The sequence below is a fragment of the Hyaloscypha bicolor genome (assembly GCF_002865645.1).
Source record: "Hyaloscypha bicolor E unplaced genomic scaffold K444scaffold_56, whole genome shotgun sequence".
Classification (NCBI taxonomy): Eukaryota; Fungi; Ascomycota; class Leotiomycetes; order Helotiales; family Hyaloscyphaceae; genus Hyaloscypha; species Hyaloscypha bicolor.
In genome coordinates this window covers 315898-334817 of record NW_020194558.1, presented here as the reverse complement: position 1 = coordinate 334817, position 18920 = coordinate 315898, and the positions used below count along the sequence as shown (strand labels likewise).

The 18920-nt window shown below is 44.7% G+C and overlaps 6 protein-coding genes across 6 annotated transcripts; 4 read left to right on the top strand and 2 right to left on the bottom strand.

The window, feature by feature from the left end:
• Window positions 1-81: 81 nt before the first annotated feature.
• Window positions 82-1113, top strand: K444DRAFT_364206 (uncharacterized protein). The gene is made up of 2 exons (XM_024872213.1): window positions 82-590; window positions 707-1113. Exons 1-2 carry the CDS (start codon window positions 272-274, stop codon window positions 871-873), a joined length of 486 nt encoding a protein of 161 aa, XP_024738043.1. The 5' UTR covers window positions 82-271; the 3' UTR covers window positions 874-1113.
• K444DRAFT_611409 (uncharacterized protein) lies at window positions 563-1277 on the top strand. The gene is made up of 2 exons (XM_024879936.1): window positions 563-590; window positions 707-1277. Exon 2 carries the CDS (start codon window positions 891-893, stop codon window positions 1107-1109), a length of 219 nt encoding a protein of 72 aa, XP_024738042.1. The 5' UTR covers window positions 563-590; window positions 707-890; the 3' UTR covers window positions 1110-1277.
• A 54-nt stretch (window positions 1278-1331) lies between these two features.
• On the top strand, window positions 1332-3125 carry K444DRAFT_628226 (uncharacterized protein; the record flags this gene model as incomplete). The annotated part of the gene is made up of 8 exons (XM_024882892.1): window positions 1332-1409; window positions 1482-1568; window positions 1728-1779; window positions 1906-1955; window positions 2010-2116; window positions 2147-2199; window positions 2481-2654; window positions 2827-3125. The coding sequence occupies 8 exons, from the start codon at window positions 1332-1334 to the stop codon at window positions 3123-3125; spliced, it is 900 nt and encodes a 299-aa protein (XP_024738041.1).
• A 1208-nt stretch (window positions 3126-4333) lies between these two features.
• On the top strand, window positions 4334-5265 carry K444DRAFT_662309 (uncharacterized protein; the record flags this gene model as incomplete). Its single annotated transcript, XM_024886691.1, has 2 exons — window positions 4334-4618; window positions 4672-5265. The coding sequence occupies 2 exons, from the start codon at window positions 4334-4336 to the stop codon at window positions 5263-5265; spliced, it is 879 nt and encodes a 292-aa protein (XP_024738040.1).
• Window positions 5266-7261: 1996 nt separating this feature from the next.
• Window positions 7262-8147, bottom strand: K444DRAFT_642335 (S-adenosyl-L-methionine-dependent methyltransferase; the record flags this gene model as incomplete). Its single annotated transcript, XM_024884726.1, has 3 exons — window positions 7262-7797; window positions 7866-7904; window positions 7973-8147. The coding sequence occupies 3 exons, from the start codon at window positions 8145-8147 to the stop codon at window positions 7262-7264; spliced, it is 750 nt and encodes a 249-aa protein (XP_024738039.1).
• Window positions 8148-11145: 2998 nt separating this feature from the next.
• K444DRAFT_587095 (uncharacterized protein) lies at window positions 11146-13326 on the bottom strand. Its single transcript, XM_024878009.1, has 4 exons — window positions 12968-13326; window positions 12448-12919; window positions 11832-12388; window positions 11146-11764 (listed from the first exon to the last, which is right to left on the bottom strand). Exons 1-4 carry the CDS (start codon window positions 13155-13157, stop codon window positions 11202-11204), a joined length of 1782 nt encoding a protein of 593 aa, XP_024738038.1. The 5' UTR covers window positions 13158-13326; the 3' UTR covers window positions 11146-11201.
• Between the last annotated feature and the right edge of the window lie 5594 nt (window positions 13327-18920).

The window sequence follows — 18920 nt, the reverse complement described above, 5'->3', positions numbered from 1 at the left end:
AAACTTCTCTTGCCCATTCCGCAATCCAAGATACACAAAATCAACGACGCCCAGCAATATCATTTCAAACGAATCGACACCGGGTCCTTTATTTATCATATCAATCCGTGGGGGAACAACGTCACAAACGTTCGATTTGTTTCCGAATCGGGATAACGCTCTCATTTTCGAAGAGTATGTAGCGGAAATATGGCTGCTATTGCTAAAACGGATACGGGTTGAGCTACGAATACACAGGGAAGGACCGAAGGATACCAAGAGGTTTGAGAAGATGCTCAGAAGAAACATACACCTTAGCCCTGATGTTATTCTTGCTGCTATGCCGAAGCTGTCTAGCAGCAGCATCGATCCGTACACGAATCACGAAAAGGTTTCTTGGGTTATGAATGGTGCAGTCCAGCAGCCGATAGGTCTCCATATGGTCAAGCCGTTCAGCAAGATTAGGGGATTCCACAAACAAATGGGAGAGGTCTTGAGAGCGGTGATGGAGCTTGAAGGCAATGTTCTGCACGGTACAGAACGGGAGCATGCCGGGATACCGTCTGAGCTTGAGGGTGATGAAGTGCAGTGCAAGGAACAGGACCAAGCAGGTATGCCGCCCGAAGGGGGGAGCACACCACATCCCACCACACCCTCCCTCAATCCTTTCACCGGAAGAGCAAGAGCTGAAAGGCTACAAGGAACTGGAAGAGTTGACTAGCATAAGACCGCCTCCTTGATAGGATAATTAAAACATCTACGCGCCATCTGGAGCTGCATGGTGAGGAGCGGCACCCTGAATACTCCAATGCTGGAATACCACGAGATGTTGGATCCTGGATTCAGCAAACAAGCGGAAGGAAGCTAGGGGGGATCATCTCCGAGAGCTGGTAGCTTGCCTTACTTGAAATATGTCAGGCTTCTCCCCCAAATTTGAGGAATTAAAAAAGAGCTCTCCGCACTATCCTCTAACAGTTTTTAGTGATTTTGCTGTGGTGCTTCCGTTGTTGCTGTTGCAGTTTGTTGCTTGCCTCGATTTCTTTTGTGGCTTTGATGAATCGCACGTTGAATCTATGACAACTCTACCCATCGGCCCCCCTGTTGGTTGTGCGGAGGAAATTCACCCTTGAGAATGAAATTTCTTTGAAAGCGCTTCGTCATCCCCTTTTTGCAACCCCTTAACCTGCAGAGAACATGATGGGCTCGTAAACCTCTTGTGAGAAGTGTCCAGCCATGAAAATCTTCCACAACTTTGTGTTCATTGTTGGCAAATCGCGGTTCTAGAACCCACTATCTCCTCCCCTTTCCCTTAAATCTAATGGTACTTAAGAGCGCTGCCCCAACCCTCCAAAATGAAAACTTGCTGCACCGAGGATGAGCACGTTCAATTCCATCACAACTGCCATGGCATTCCAGATTGGAACCGGAGTGTACATGCAGGCAGCCCTTGATGAGGCAAGTGTGGTTGCTTCCCCAACTTGCAACCTGCTAACGACTGGTAGAGCCTACCAGACCCTAGTGACAAAGACAAGACCGTTGTCCACCAATTCAGCGAGATAAGACCTCCTCTCTTGACCGAATTGATACACGTATGAAATCCTGAGATCCGCTCGATGCCCCGAGACTCTTTGGTTATCAGCGCGAAGAGCCGCCTTTAGCTACTTCGGATTCCGTCCTGTTCGATCACGAACCAAGGAGCAACTGGCTAAGTCGGGCTTACGCCCAGGCACGAGATATTACTTGAACAGTATTTTGACAAGTTAGAAGGCGACGTTCACATTGTGGCACACAACGACAAGCGTGAGACCCTTGCAAGTCACATTGTTAAAGCCGAGAGCACCGCTTTGCTAGCGCAAGAAATTCTTCTCGATGTCATCGGATGGTTTTTCTTCACAGTTCAGTAATGGATACATGGGTTGGCGGTAGGTGAGGCCGCGAAGAAGATCAAGGCAAAGTTCCTGACTGGTCAGGTTGTGGTAAGTCGCGTTGAGGATTTGCTGGGATGACCTTACTGACTTGAATTTCGACAGGCTCGAGTAGAACGCACAGCGGTGATCAACAAATTCGATGACGAGGAAAGGAGTGAGACCTGGAGAAGAGAGGCGTTCTATGGTCTCAGATTACTGCAAACGGGTGAGTAAGTAGCCAAGATGGGCAAGATGTGCAGACAAAACATGCTTGAGGGCTGGCTTTCATCGGTTACCCAAGAGGCTGTGGCGGGTATGTTTCTGGGGGCTGCTGATACTACGAACTTCGCAAAGTCCAAAGAGCCGGATATCAAGTGGTTGGAAGAGGATCTGAGCGTCTCGACATATCTCGCACGGACCATTGCAATTCTTCCCGGTTTCGTCGAAGCCTCCTATTAGACCTTCCTGGCTGCTCTCAAGAGAGAAAATTCTTTGACAGGTCTCCAGGTTGACATCGAAGATAAGGTGGTGGCAGAACTGGTTCGTTGTCTTGAAACTTGTTGCAGTTGAGAATGCCTGCTAACTCCTGTACAGCTTCGGTCACGCACAACTACCTTGAAATCTACCAAGACAAGGGAATTCCGCTTGCCAAAGTATCGGAGAATGGTCCCACTATCACCAATCCCGAGCAGCGCGCCGGACAGTCGTCAAACAGTGTGATGAATGCATTAAGCGGGCTTTCGGGTTTCCAAAAGGTGCGATATCGAGGTGGGTTTATCAGATCCCTCTTCAAAGGCGAGAGGGATGTCTGGGATGGAGCGGCTCCAACTCAAGTAGCAGAAGTAGACCTCAACGATATGTACCAGGCAAGTTAATTTTCCCCTTCTCTTATTTTCTTCACCTCCTGGTTTCCAAGCAGCAATGAAATACACCCCTCAAGATCAAGACGTTCACATCTACATCAAGTCCGTCAAAGAGATGGTTGCTTACTCTCTTGCCAATGACCCAATCGACGACTTCTTCCACAAGGGTTACTTTGCAAGTTCCAGAGATGCGCTTCTCAAGAGTGTTAGAGACCGCACACAAGACTTGGCGGACGATATGCGTATTTGGGGAGCCTACCGGGAGGTCGAGGATAAGGCAAAGAGAGATTTTGCGGCTATGATCGGCAATAGTGGAGGCGATGCAACTTCTGGAGATGGTGCTGCTGGCGAGGTACATAAGTTGCGGAGGCTGTAGAACAGCTTGCTGCAGCCAGTGACAGCGGGGATGTTGGACACTGTTGAGTCCTTCAAGGATTTGGGGGTTGACATCACCCAGCTCAACTGAATACATTTTGTTGTTCCTGCCAAGGGGGCTTCACTCAAGGTCAGCAAGTTATAGCTATTAAGTGCATGCGTCGTCTTTGCCTAGAGAGGGCTGCTTCTCCAGGAATGCCTATGTTACGAGGGTTAACCATACCCTGTTCTCAAACTCGAGGATAAATGATAACATTGTACTGCAGGCCTTGGAACATTGTGAGGCCCAGTGGAAGATTTTGTACCTGGCTCCTTTCTCTTGGATCATGCTTCCCAGCAGCAAAAGCACAGAAGCTTGTAGCATATACAGTGATCGAGTCTCTTTCCTACATGCAGCATGCAATCATCTTTGTTTCTTTCCACCTCTATTCAAGCCTTTGTCTTCAAACAAGGAAAGCGTCCTAGTTCATTATTGTTGGATACGACAAGCCTACCGAAATACCTTCAACACATTATCTCTGGACATCCTGTGTCTCTGGTACAGGCGTGTTATGGCACTGCTCAACTCCTAATTGTGCAGTCTTCACACCCTTCGTCAAGTCATCACCTCCTTCGCTGCCTCAACTTCAATGTCCCAGGCTATGTGCATGAGGAACAGGGACACTTTCCCGTCCGAAAAGAAGCATTGCTCTAATCTGTAGTCTGATCTAAATATACTCCTTGCTGACTCCCATTTGTCCTGTTGGGTCGAAAACCTGACTCTTACGTCAACTTCTAAAGACTCACGCAAAGCCACTTCAAAGAGTTTGTCAAGGTGAACCTCAAAAGGAAACAGATCTCCTGCAGCAAGCTTAATTTGACAGAACGATAAAGAAGTGTCTAGATTATTTCAAATATCCGATTTTTTTTGCTCGATATCTTCTCCTGAGTCTTTGATCGTCGAATAACGGCGATCAAGCATTAGGATGCACCACGTCGGCCTTCTTAACAAGCCGAAACGAACTATCTGGCTCTATCCAGAGCTGTGAGGAATTCAACCCTTTCGGCTTACATTGCCAGAGTTCACTCCATGCTCAGAGCGGACAGCGCTCTGCGCTCAGTGCACCGCAGGCGACATCATCTCGCAGCGAGCTAGATTTGAAAGCTTAACAATTTCCTAAATCTTTCAAACACCAAATTCGCACTCGATATCCTGACAAAGCATCCACCATGGAACGCGCCGAGGACGAACTCGAACGCATCATGTATCGAGGAGCTCCTCCTAGGAAGCGAGTCCGCGAAGCTGTAAGCAGCTCGAGCAGCTCGAGCAGCACAAGCAACACAAGCGATGATGAGAGCGAACCCGGTTTCCTCATCCCAGATGAACCACCACCTCCATCCCCGAAGCCTCTCCTCGCAACGATGTCTTCGGGCAAGCAAGTCGTCGTTCCTCGCCCGAACCTTCCTATCGCCCTCCAAGACGTCATTGAGTTCCTGCACCACTTCAAGATTTTTGTACGCGTCTCTTCCCCCCTTTTCCCACAGATCGCGCTAACAAACCACAACAGAAAGGTCTTATCTCCGGAGATTTTAATAGATCCCAAGGCGCCATGCTTGCCGTTCTCACAAAATGGAACTCGGTTTACAGCATCGCCCAAGATCCTCACATGGAGTCCGCCGAAGCAATAGGAGAGAAAGCCGGTAGCAACCTCGCCCTTCGTTGCATCATCACCAAACAGGAACGCCTCCTCAGACCTCTCTACGACTATTTCAACAATCTCGACCTTCAGGCAGAAAAGAACTTGAGAGACATGACGGCAAAGGACATGGACGAGTATGCCGAGTATGGCCCTATTTCATGGTATCATATGCAGGCTATGCAGCGCCGCTTTGCATGCTCTGCCAAGGACGGCATCGTCCAGATCTCACGAAAGGAGCAAGCAAAGCGCGAGGAGGAAAAGCAGGCCGCGAAGCTTCTGGCAGAGATTGAGGCAACGAAGGCGATCGAGAATCGTGGGGGTATTGTGTTTGGCTCTGGTGGTGGCGCGCGTGGTGGATTTGACTTCAATATGGAGGTTCAAGTGACCGACGAGTTCACCTTCAAGCCATACGAGGGAGGCGATCTGGGGGAGGTTGAATTCGATCTCGATGGTACTCCTTGAATGTTGAGCTCGGAGACGGTACAACGGTCCTTCGATATTCCGATACCAGGTAGTAAGATCACTTCCTACCTCTCTTGCCCTTGCTTGAGAAATACTCTTGTTCTCTTTCATGAATAAAATGAACACGCATCGAGACCCGTTTTCTTTCGCTTTTAATATGTGAATACAGTGAATTCACCTTTTCAATTTTTGCGTCTGATATCACGTCCCATCTTGCTCTTCAAAATTCCTTTATATTTTCTTCAGCCACGCTTATTGCAAATACAGCAAATACAGAATCATAATGCCCAAACGGGTCCACGACGTTGACGAATGGCTTGCGATTATGTACAAGCTGGTAAGATCCCTTTCTCCTTTCCTCTATCTACAGCACGCTCATTATTGCAGGGCTTCATCGACCCCTCGGTCGCACCTCCACACGAATCCACATCCTTCTCCGACGAATATTGTATGGCCGAAATCTTTGCCGCCTGGCTTGGTGAAATACGCAATTCAAGAACTGCAACCGAGAACGGTAAAGAAGTAGGACGGATGATTGCAGAGCGAGCTTTACATAAAGGGATGAAGTTGAGGGATGTTGCAAAATGCGTAACGAAGGCCGGAGAATTCTATTTGGAACTGGTGGATCAGCTTGAGGAGAGGATGGGAGGCGGCGAGGGCTCGGAGGGGAAGGGGAAGAAGGTGACAGAGGATTGGAGTCATGAAATGCAGGTGGCAAGGCTGATGATGACTTTCTTTACAACTGCTTCTTTGGAGGTGGAGAGAATGCATCGAATGGAAAAGAGGAAACAATAAAGTTGCCGAGATTAGAGAAGTTTCTTGGAGGTACAGAGTTGATTCCGCATAGGGGATAAAGGCAGAGCTCACAGGGAGACAAGTCACAACAACCTTTCGCCAAGGAAATCCTCCGTCAAACCTTCACTCCCAAATACAACTACCTAATCCATCAGCTGGTGTTTAGCATAATATGGACATTGTCATGACACCCACTCCTGCCGTAATTGCATAACTATGGATCACTTCAAGAAGGGAGGGTGGGCTTCCACACAGAAGACCACTGCATGTGAGAATGAATTTTTGCTGTGAACCAAGACAAAACTTCGGACGTTTTACTTTGTCTTTTCTGAAGGGCGCTCAGGGATTTTCACTCTTTCCTTGCATTGCAGATCCCTCTTAGCTCCCCCTCAAGTGTGTCTTTTGATCCCCCGAGGTTAAGTCTCAGAACCACGTATAATGAAACGAACTAGGTCAAACCCGGATAATTTTACACACCTCTACTTGCGGGAAAACTTGTCTTTTAGACCATCGCGGCCAGGGGAATGAAACCGAGGGTTATCATTCAGTGGCATTTCTCGTGCAAGATGGTCATGTGTGGACAGTGGGGTCTGAGGTCGAGTATAATCTCGGGACTCAATTAAGAAGAGTAGAAACTCGCTCTCGAGGATTGTGAGGCCACGTACCACGGAATCTAAAATAGGTTCCAGATCACCGATGCACCAGGTTTCAATTTGAATAGTAAGTCGTTCTTTATCGCGAATAAAGTGCAGGTTAGACGGAAAGACTCCCTAAATCAGATGGTGTTAATGTTTTACGTCTTGCGGGGCTGCATTTGATGGCGATCGGCGATATGATAGTGTCCAGTTCTTGCAAGAATGGGTCGTTATTCAAGCTAAGGTTCTTCCTGGTGGTACAGTAGCTCCACCTGTGCATTATTTGTTATGATCTATTGACTCAGAGGTTTTGACTCGTTAGCTTGCTGCAACGGTTCATGTAATCTTACAACCTTCTTGGAGCAACCTTCTTGGACTTGCATTGTTTTATCCGCGTTGGGTAATATCCCAAACATGTGTGTTTTACGACGACCTATTTTTGAATCGAGTCGAGAGTAATCTCAATGGAGTACTAATTTGGATATTTATAAACTCTCATTTCTCGAGTGCTCTCACATCTTCATGTTAGTCGAAAGGACATCTGCATGTCTCCCAACACAATATAGTTAAACCCGTCGAGCAACAGCGAGAATATGCTCCGAAGCCCCAAGGGCACAAGGATCACTAGCAAACGGCAATGCGACCTCCACCCAAGCTTGAAACCCATCCTCACCCAGACAGTTTAAGCCAGTCGCGGACGCAAACCCAAGAAAGCTCTCACACGCCACAAGTCTCTCAACACTTAACTCAAGGATTCCTCGCAAGAGGTCCCGTATTTCTGTCGGATGTGTATGATGTGAGAAGCAGTCTTTTCTCCTATCATATTTCCCATTCTCCAAATACTCATTATAAAACTCAGTTTCGCGAGCAAGCCGCCCGGGATCCCGCCGCGCCACATCTCTCAAGTGGCCGAACCTTGTAATGAACGAGGCGAAGACCATCCCATTCGGTTTCGTCAGAGCAGCGCAAGCAGAGAGCGCAGCAATACGCTCCTCGCGCCCCAGGAGGTGATAAAGCGGTCCGAGTAGCAACACTACGTCAAATTTGTCATCTTGTGAGAAGACTGACTCTCGCAACTTTGATGCATCAGCGCAGATAATTGCTTCAAAGCTTAGTTTGCGGCTTTTGCGTTTTCTGCCGCGAGCTCGAGTTCGCCTTGAGAGATATCACTCAAGGTCACTTTGTGACCCAATTTGGCCAACTCCATGGCTGGCAATAAAAATCAGTGTTTGGATGACGAGGCTATCAAGGGCTGGCTTGTAGTTGGTTTTACCGACCGTACCGCCCCGTGCCTCCACCTATGTCCGCAATTCGAAGAAAGTTGCCTTTCGGCAGTGCGTCTAGAATCGTCCTCATAGTAACCGCAAACTCGAGCTTCCCGTCAACCAGGCGATTATTTTCTATTTCCGCGTTTCTGTTGTAAAAGCCTGCGACAATAGTGGTGTTCGACATGATGAACCCGCCGTTTGAAGTCGAATTTTACAGTGCCTATTAGCGTCGCTCTGGATTCGTCAATAACGCAGTGGTGGAGTGGATAGCTCTATTATATAAGCGTTGATTCCTTTCTGTAAAGCACTATCGGGGTTAAGAGTTTGGCCGCGATCGAACTTATTTATGGCTTTGCGATGAGGTATTTTTCTGCTTCAAAATAGCGCTCATAATTTTGGGATCATCACATCGGAGCAAGAGCCTTAGCGGACCCGAGGATCTGCCGGGCGAGGGCCTTGCTATTCCGCTCGGGGTTACAATACAGTTTACATCAATCGAGATCCGGGTCATCGCAAGATATAAAGCCCCAATAATTACGAGGAAAAGCGAGCACAGGAAGTTAAATGGCCATATAAGTCTACCCCGTTATATACCCTTTTTTATCTGTTATGTTAATGGGGTTATGGATAGTAAGAAGACTAATAGTCATTAGGACCAGGACACAAGTTTGCTTATACTACGGTAAATTCCAAAAATGGACCTTAAAGACTTATCAGGCCATAAGTTGTTCTTTCCATGGGATAGAGGCTCTACGTACCAATGATATGTATACTTACATAAATCTTATAATTTTGGATGTCGAAGATACAGACTTGGGCAAAGATAGAAAGGGAGATTATCTATGGGGTTTAATGGAGAATACCCAACCTAGCTAAATCTAACTGGATGAATACCTTACGATTCTGGCATCGATACCTATCGCTACCGGAAATTAAGGAATTTTTGCCAAGCCTGGTTTTGTGCGGGATCTGGGAATAGTAGCGGTTGTCGAATATCTTTCTCTATATCTGAGATTGCCATATTAACACCAAGAAGGCATTGTTTTTGAGCGTAATCAATGAGAGGCTGAAGAGGGCGAATCGCAGTGGGATGTTGTCTCGGTCGTTGGGTCGTGGCTTGCTGCTTTCAAACATCAACCTCGAAGCGACCCAATTCTGAACGACTATCAAAGCAACATCCTAAGAAGCTTGGTAACACTGTAATTGATGCGCTCCTGGCGAGAGGTCGATGAACAGTGGGAGACGAAGAAGAATGGGGTTCATCGTCATCGAGATACCTTATCTTTGCTATCACGTGCCACTGGTCCTTGCTGAGCCAGCTTCAACTTCGCTTCCAGCCCCTTTTACCCCCTTACCAAGCGAGAATGCTAACTAAGGTCTAAACGGTTAGATAAGCACATGCGCAGCAACTGACTATCCACTTTTTGAGCACCTACTTGAATTTAATAATGCCCTTAGTCAAATCGAGGAATCTTACGTGAGAGACATTTTGCAAACCCTTTTAGCCTGAGATGCGTTAACGGATTTGCTAGTCATGCTGTCCTTCCGAACCTCGACAGTAGCACCATCAAATTGGCTTTCTTCTTGCGATGACTCAGCTCAAGGCAAGTAGTATAGTGAATGCGGGTATACGACTCACAAGGCTCCCAAAATTCTGACTCAAGACACCCTGCAGGCCATCGCTTGTGTAGTACTTAAACACCCGTCTTTGGAACTCTACATCCATAGGAAATTCTAAATTTCTAGTTCTTACAATATGTTAATGTCGACCTCAGTATTTAGGCTCTAGGCCTTTTCCTGGTGCTTTCCTTTGGAAATGTAGCACAAACATCGAAGTATCCCGGACTCGGGAAGTCTTTTACAATAGGGATTGTAAATTTCCAACATTAAACTTGATTCGTTCACCCAAATACTAACGTATATCTTTTAAAGTTGCTTTACGAAGGTTAGGAGCCACTCGAAGTAATAGGCCTCTACGAAATCCTCATAAATATATGCGCCACCCCTATTTAAGTACCAAACATATCCAAACTCCACTAACACAATGATCAAAATTTATCCTACTTCTATAACATAACCCTCGTCCTAATCTCCAATTCCGTCAGCCCAGTCACCACGCAACCTATTATGGCGCCCTACTCGCTACTAGTAGTTCACAACCATATATTGCCACTATTAATAACGGCAACACACGCATATTGCACTGCTCTTAAACTCGATATTCTCCTCGTTTTAAGACGCGTGGGGCTAGATATTCACGCGACAGCGAATAATACTACCCTCGAACAGTTTGTTAAAAGTCGTTATCACGAGCTATAGTATCGCGTGAGCGTCTGCACGGGTGCAAGAGTTCTAGCGGGCTCAGGGGTGCTAAATGGCAAGCGCACAACTACGAATAAATCCACTTGGCCATATGTTATTACTCAGGGTACGAATATAACTTGGGTTCCGAGCGCACGTTGGACACAGGATGGGAATGTGTGGACCAGTTTAGGGGTTTCTGCTGGTTTGTCCCCCCCACCCCCGTTCTCTTTCTTTCCGTTTGTGAAAAACTGTGATTGGTGAGTGGGAGTAAAGGTGTTGATGAAAATGGAATAGGGATGGACATGACTTATGCATTTATAAAGTTCCTGTATGGCAATGAGACGGCAGATCAGGTTATGGGCATTATTGAGTATGCACCGTATACTAATCCAATTGGGAACCGTTTTCTGTTGTATATAAGGTGAGTTTTAGCTGATATCGGCAAGTGAATAGATGGTACTAACGCATAGATCAAAATAGATTCCAGGCGCGAATATGAGCATGGATTTGCAGGATTGTGCTGGACCAGTTCGGGTTAATATTTCTCCTGATGCTTGGAAGGTTGGTAAACTTTCGCTGCATCTCTAAGGTAACTTGGCGCGCCCGAATGCCCAGCTTGTGCTTGGGCGTATTCATCAGGCGCTTCAAGCGACACTTAAAGACCACATTCACTTAATCATGCCCATGCTTCGGAAGACTTGGTTGGCATCCTCGGCTCCACAAAGAGATATCCACTTCAGCCTTACGAAGGTTCCGACGTAAGTAAAGAGGATGTAAGGTTTAAGGCCTGTAAAAGCTGGAAACATAGATGGGATTAAGAGGAAGAAAGGCACAAATCTCGCATTGTTGCTGCGGAAGACGATCTAGCCGCATGTTGAGCGCGTTAAGAGAGAAGAAATGGCATTGCAATTCGGTGTATGACTTTATCTCTACTCTATCCATCATAATATTCTCCCTTAACTAAAGGTCTAACTTCATCTCTCGTGCCCCAACCCGCACGCCTAACAGCCCCTTCCTTCCCATACGGCTCCTTTAACTCCCCAAACATCAATTCCAAGTCCTCCAACACCATGGGGATGTTATCCGGTCCACCAAGTGAGCTGCCCCTCGCGGCGATATCCAACGCAATACTTCCCCTCGTAGTTTGTATTGTCTGCAAGAATCCGTTCGAAGCCCCAACGCTATTTTCGTACAGTGAGGCCAGTCCAATACTCACAAAGGCCAAGGCGAGAAGTAAGCACACTGCGTATGGTACGACCATGTTGTAACGTTGTTCGCCGGCAAAGCTGTATGTGTTTACGTAGTTTCTGGTTACAACGTCTGTGGATGTATCCCACAGCCGGAGGCTGAAGGTCGAGAGAGTGATATTGTGGAGCATGGAATTGAGGCTGTCTTCAGTGATGTCGAATCTCACTCCGGCTAGACCGCCGTCATCGAGGTATTGGACAAGTGAGGATTCAAGGACGATGGTGTCGTTGACCTCTTGGTCGTATTCACCTAGATACGTCCCATTAGTTAGACATGCCCGGGGATATAATAGCGGGGTGCATAGGAGAGTACGAACTATATCTCCCAACGTCTCCACTCATGGCTTGCACCATTGACTGATAGATAGCCCATATATTGAGATTCTCGATGGCAGCTGAATCCTTATCATCAGGCAGGGCGGGCTGAGGGTTGGTATAGTTGCGGGGTGTTCCGGGTACGAGAAGAGTCGTAGAGTTGATGGGTTGCGAATTGTTGACTTGGAAGTCGAGGATCGGAGTACCAGACGTATATGTGACATTGACAAAGTAATCCGCTCTTCTCAGGAAGCAGCTTATGTATTTCTCTGGATCGAATTCGTGTTGCAGATCAACCTCCTCATAATAGTGGATCTCGAAATCGAAGTTCTCCTGGACGAGAGTTCCGGCGGCTCGGTAGTCGCCTCCTTGGACGGAATAGTCGGCGTAGATGGCCGAAAGAGAAAGGTTCTGGTAAGTTACGTTGCTGCATTGCAGAGTTGGGCCTTGGAATGTAAGTCCGTATGTGCAGTTCTGGCCACAGGGAGATAGCGCTGCTATGTATGAACCCGCCATTATTGATCTATATGCCACACGGACAACTTCTTGGCGTGGAGTGCTAGTTCCATGTCAGTCAGTGATGTTGCGACTTCGAAAAAACAATATTTGAACACATACACCAATTGAATTCCAGATCCATTGTGAAAGGCCAGGTTGTCGGTGAGTTTGGATGTCGGGATGAAAGTTGGAACCTGCTTATTAGTTTCTAGTTGACGCTGCTCCTTCAATACGACAGAAAGCGCTCCTGGTGGGAATACTGTCGCAATTGGGATGCAAAAGCAGAATATAGCAAATCCCCATTCAAATCTTGCATTCCATAAAACTTCAAAGTGTAGTAGTTTGAGAGGTGATTGGAGGAGGGAGAGCAATGAGTCGATCGTGGAAACCTTCATTGCTTTTAACCGAAACAAGGACCATAGACGTTGAATGAAGGAGATGGACAACGATGCGCTAAGCATAGATCGAAAACTTAGGGCGAAAGCAATGGAAATTGCTGACACGTAAGACTGTCGAAGAAAACCGTCGATTGGTACCGCTTGGCCATTTAAACTCCATGCAAAGATAAAATGTCCAATTGCGAGGAGTAGAGCTAAGAATTAGGGTGAGTCAAGCTCCACAGAGGTTAAAGATGTCTTACCTGTGAGATAAAAGGTACAAATGTATACTGGCGTCTTCCATCCTATCTTCCAGGTGCTCGTGCCTCCAACCGGCGGATACGGGGAAGGATTTGATAGCAATTGAGTCATTGCTGTTAAAGGATTGATTTCATCTGGATTGATGTTCTTTGCTTCCTTGCGAAGCCCCGTCGCCGAATTTGAACTTGGCATGGTGATGTGATGGTAACCGGATTATAATTCAGAGAGGGAGAAGGATCCATGAGTGGAGATAAAGACAGGGACGAAATGGGGACGATCGGATGTGCAGATTAAACGGTATTTCGGGGCAAAAGAGTTTTCGAAATTGCGTCAAGATCGACCCAAAGGGTCTACTTTCAAATCCTGCCATCGAAAAAAATCTCCGCTTCCGAGCGGTTAGTACTGGCGATACCTAAATAACTTACATCTTATGTCAGCCCTGACCCTTTCGGAACGCGGGGGCTGGAAAACAGGGGATCATCCATGCAGGCCCACCTTAGTGCTTATATTTCAGTTGCAGAACGTATTTCCAACCAATTATTTGTAGGGAAACCTGGAATTTAAAACGGGCGGTGAAAAGCCTCCGAATTCCGACCTGTAAGGGGGAGAGTTGTTGGGGGCCGTAAGGCTGACCCTGAAACAGTAGCTTGTACTCCGCCACCCTCAGGGCCGAGCTGTTCGCCAATCATTTTCAGGGTCTTCCTGCGCCAGAACCAAGGCATAAACCATAATGAGGCACAGCTATCTAAATAAAGAAACCTCACTAGTACTCTGTCCTATTAACGAATCAGGACAATTCTAGTCACAGATTCGAGAAATATGTCGAAATTCACGATAAATCACGATACCTCGGTTCTGGAGCTACTTCTGATATTCCGCTGGTTATAAGACTCTTTTTTTCGGTGGGACCTTATCCTTCCACGTTTCCTACCCCTGGATGGCAGTATGCGTGCTCCGACTCTGGTTATACCGATTCTAAGATCAGCTTAGAGTGGCTTAAGCGTATATTGATCCCGAAACCAAAGAACGAGCTAACAAGAGACGACGCGTCTTGATCTGCGACGGCTTTGGAATGCACAAGACCCTCGAAATCTTAAAGTTCTGTTTCGACAACAATATTCTTTTATGTCGTCTCCCTTCTCATACCTCCCACAAGCTCCAGCTTGTGATGTAGTACCGTTTGCTCCGCTCAAGGCAGCTTATCGTGACTAGTTTAATCGACTCGAGCAAGGAGGTATAAATACGATCAGCAAGGAGCACTTCACCTCTCTATGTAGCCTTGCAAGGAAAATAGCGTTCACGCTAATGAATATCAAGGCCGGTTTCGCTATAAGCGGTCTGTTCCTATTTAATCCAGATAGGGTACTCAAAAGTATGCCCGTCCCCCCGGTTAAACTAGCCATTCCAAGAGCTATTAAGGTAAAGGCAGGGTCTTATTGGCAAGACGTAGAACCGTAAACGCCTATGACGCTAGTGTCAGCAGAGGCTTTCATGTCGCTACAAGATCTAATCATCCAACGGGACGCTCTTACGCTAGATGAAACGAGCAGACAAAACCTAGCGAGGCACTTACAGAAATGTACTAAAGCTTTCCAGAAGTCCTTTACCAAGAGTGTCCTGTAAGAGGATCGAATTCAATTCCTGACCACAATTAACAACGAAGCCAAGGTTCGACGATTGACGTAGTCGTTAGTGCTAGGAAAGGCGAAGGTTATGAGCTTTAAAGAACTTGAGGAAGCACGAGCGAAGCGTGTCGCAAAAGATATTACTAAAGAAGCCAAAGGTAAGGGCAAACGTGGTCGGAAGCGCAAAAGTGCCACGCCAGAGGCAGAGGAAGTACTAATTACTTCCAACTTGCTCCCTCACATAAACGATCCGTATTTTAACATTCATAAAATAATTACAAAATTGATCATAAAAGGCCGAATAATTAAAGCACGTCCGTAATTTGTTAATCGTGATAATCGTAAATAGTAGACCTAAAAGAGCGTCAAGTAAGCTCGTATATTGCAACGACTTCATACTTGTAAATGAATAATTATACTTATTGAAAACCCAATACTAATCCATATAGTACGTAATGAGCTACTTCTTTATATATAATACGAAGCTTAGTGAAACGTTAAAGCTAATAGTTTTATAAAGGTCCTATATCTTCTCTATTTATATTTTATTATTTAGAACGTCTGCCTTTTAACTTTACAAGTAGCTACTTATTATACTTATAATAAGATATTATACTTCTCGATTAAGCCTCGTAAATGCTTTTGATTCCTTCCCGGGTCTAATATTATAACTTGTATAATAAAGTAGGTTCGGTAATATCTTAATAAAATGCTTTTAATAGATTTATAATAATTCCGCCTTATTAAAGGAACCTCGGCTTATAGTTTCGTATCTCGTTAAGTAAGTCAAAATTTGTCTCTACTTCTTATTTGCATCCGGATATACTATTCTTATATTATTTACTCGAAATATATACTCTTCTTTATTCCGTTCGGAATTAGTAATAAAGATAATTATATAATATCCGTTAATATCCTTTATATATATACTTATACTTTAATTAATAAGGAATTAGACGGTTTTAAGACGTCCTTATAAGATAACCTCTATTAATATAGTTCTATTATAATAGTTCCTTTAATTAATAAAGACTTCCTTCTACTTTAACTATTTAATAATATCTAATCTAATATTATTAGCTGCGGTATAAAGAATTCCGTTATTTCCTTTATTATTAGTAATATTTATATATGAGTCTTTAGGATATTAGTAAAAAAGAGCTTTGAGTTATTTCATATTATTTAGAAAGTAAGCTAAAAGATAATAGTTATAACGAAAGGATTAGTCGTTTATAAAATCTCTCTAGCTATTATTGAGTTCTTTGAAATTGTAACGGCGGGATCGAGGCAATGGTACAAAGGCTCAAAGATCCAGGAAAATCCCATGTATTGAGAATACTAAGCTAAAGAGAAGAAGGAGAGAGAGAGAAGGAAAGGGAATAAAAGAAGGGAAGTCTAGCTAAAACTACTGAAACGCCGGCTAGCTAGGTGAAACCAGTCATGTGATAGCCACCCCTATATGGCCCCCAGCCAGCGCCGTTACAGAAATCAGATAATTTCATATTATTTAGAGAGTCTATAATTACGAGTTTGTCTTTTGCAGTAACCTTATTATTCTTATCTAGTCGGCTCGAGTTCCGGTATTCATTGAGTAGACGCTGGGGTTAAGAGCTTAGTGAAAGAGGATTATAGAGCTGGCCTTAGTGGGTCATAGTATAGACTATGCTTTCTTCTTTGTCTAACGCCTAGCTAAAAGGGACAGTGAAGTCGGACTCTTGGTCGAGGTACAGGATTCGATAGGAACTGCCACGAGATATATGGTAATTAGTAGTCTTCTGCATGTCTCTTGGGAGCTCCCCGACCCCATTCTCATGGGGACTGAGGCAGAAGGGGCACTTGACTTGGAGAGTTCTCGTAGACTAACAAAGCACCAACGCTGTTGGAAGTGCTTCCATAATCGGTATGATTTGCGCGCGTTGGACGGGGTGGACGTATAAGCCGATGTTTTGGTTGACTTATCGAGTGTCAGCAATGGGTCTATGTAATAAACACGTGCTCTGGTGCAGTTCTGCCACCATCTGAGCTGCTGTTAACGTCTTCGCCTTTGTTACGGGATCGTCCAAAGAACTCCTCAGTTGATTCCTTTTTAGGCATTAATAATATTGAAATAGTAACTTGCATGGAATAGTAGATAAAAGGTAATTGATAAAACGAATTTTATAAAAGATTTAGGAATTCGAACAAATAATGAGATTAAAGAAGAGAGGTATTCATATTAAAATAAGTATAGAGCAGGAAGGAATTTATAAAGGGAAAAGAACTACTTCCCTTAGGGATATCTATGTTAATCCAACTTATATCATAGGTGTAACGGCAGGAACAAAGCGATGGAACGAGGCACAAAGATCAATGATTCCAATGTCTTGAGAATTTAAAGCTAAGGAGGGAAGTGAGGTGTGGCAGTGGATAAGTAGGTATGGCCAAGACCACTGAAAGCCGAGCTTTGGAATCCGAGCTTAGTTTAAACCATAGCTTGGAACCTTAGCTTAAACCAACTCCTTCGGCTGAAACTACGTCCGTATTAACCATGTGATACCAGCCGTCACAATAGGCAAAGCATTAAGTATATTTTTGGAAAGTGTCCACTTTGGGTTTCTTAGGAACTTGTTTGAGCTCCTTGAGCATCCCCTTAAAACTTGACAAAAGTGATGTGAGAGAACAGAGGTCACATCAAGTAAGATTGGTTAAAAAGCAAGAAGTCAAAACACGTGACGATATAGTAAATCTTGCTTAGGATGCTCAGGCCTGCTCAGTTGAGCTGGTCAGGGTGCTCAGGTGAGTTGCTCAGGGTGCTCATGCAACTCAGGTGAGTTGACTGAGCCGAGGGTGATTAGTGTGACGGCGGGATCAATGCAATGGTCGAAGGCTCAAAGTTCAAAGAATCTCATGTATTAGAAAATGCTAAGCTGTAGAACAAAGTAAAGAGAATGCCTCGACCTTTAGTATTATTCCGCCCAAGTAATTCCGGCTTAGCTTCGTTTTGTGCCTGTTTCTGATATCCTGTCCTTGGTAGATCATGCCCTTACGCCAGCTGTCACAATTAGGCCTGAGCAAGAGCGGCAAGCTTACTAACCGAAAGCAAAGTCTAAGAGAGAGAAAATTAATTGACAATACCCTTGGACCCAGGGTTAATTTTTTCTTTCGCTGGTTCCGTTTTAGTCTGCGGACGTGAGCAACTGCTGCTTTGACCTGACCTGACCTGAGAGTGAGCATAACGGAGCAGACCGTGAGCATGCCTGAGCAGAGCCTGAGTAGCAAGCTTGGCAATGATTGGCAATGTCGCCAATCCAGCTTTAGGTTGTTTATCGTTCGGCCAATCTCAATTGTGTGATGACTAAGATCGGGCCAGGGGGAGGTATCATGCCACCAGGAGCCAGATATCGGGAATCGAACCCAACCTACTAGATCACTCGTACCCTTTATTTTAATTTAACGGCTGGCCAAGTATAGGTCTCGACTCTATATAGTAGGGAGAAGTCGTATACTCGGTCTGCCATACCTTATATTACCTTAATTTCTAGTATTCCTTTTCTGATTCTAACTCTGTTTCCCATTCTACGTCTCTATCCGGTTCCAGACGGTTAATCCCGTCCGCCTCAGGTTCAGGGTCTTCCTCTCCTGTACTCGGGATTCTCTATAGGAACCTCGGCCCGCAGATAATACTCAGTTATAGCAGGGATTCTCTCTATCTCTTTTTAAACTCGGTCGGGTTTATTTCCCGGTCTTAATATCTCTCTAGTATATAAGCTATCCGGTCTACTAGGGCCTGGTTCTTAATTACTTCTCTATAGTTACTTCTAGCTATACCTGGTTCCTATAACCTATAGTTAGATATAAAGAAGTATAATAGGAAGTTCTTCCAAATATATTATATTATAGTTTAGTAGAGAACCTTTTACTTTCTGTTTTTAGGATTTTTTATTCGGAATAGGCTAAAAGCTATAAAGATAATAAGTTTATTAATTATTTTTAGGAAAATAAGCCTAGTTCCTTATTCTATATTTCCTAGATCTATTAGAATTAGGCCAAGCTTCTTCTAGACCGCTTTTATAACTATATATTCTAGCTATATATATTATATTATTAGATCTATCCTATAAATTAGGTATATTTAAAGCTTTTCTACTAGCTAGTTTAGGTCTTTTCTTATTCTTATTCTATTATATAAGAAATACTATATTAGATTACTTATTTTAGGAATCCTAAATTTAGTATTTACTACTTTCTATAGCTATTTCGGGCTTTTAATTATTTTAATTAGCCTTTATAATACTATAAATAGCTTTATAGTTCTATTACTAAAGTTAATATTCGAAAGTTTCTAATTTAT

Bases quoted from the DNA above. Each gene is read 5' to 3' on its own strand.
- K444DRAFT_587095 (XM_024878009.1), bottom strand. From the start codon at position 13,157: ATGCCAAGTTCAAATTCGGCGACGGGGCTTCGCAAGGAAGCAAAGAAC. The intron at 12,920-12,967 runs GTAAGACATCTT...CCTAATTCTTAG, and splicing joins TTGTACCTTTTATCTCACAG to CTCTACTCCTCGCAATTGGA. The intron at 12,389-12,447 runs GTATGTGTTCAA...ACATGGAACTAG, and splicing joins GGATCTGGAATTCAATTGGT to CACTCCACGCCAAGAAGTTG.
- K444DRAFT_364206 (XM_024872213.1), top strand. From the start codon at position 272: ATGCTCAGAAGAAACATACACCTTAGCCCTGATGTTATTCTTGCTGCT. The intron at 591-706 runs GTATGCCGCCCG...GACTAGCATAAG, and splicing joins CAAGGAACAGGACCAAGCAG to ACCGCCTCCTTGATAGGATA.
- K444DRAFT_611409 (XM_024879936.1), top strand. From the start codon at position 891: ATGTCAGGCTTCTCCCCCAAATTTGAGGAATTAAAAAAGAGCTCTCCG.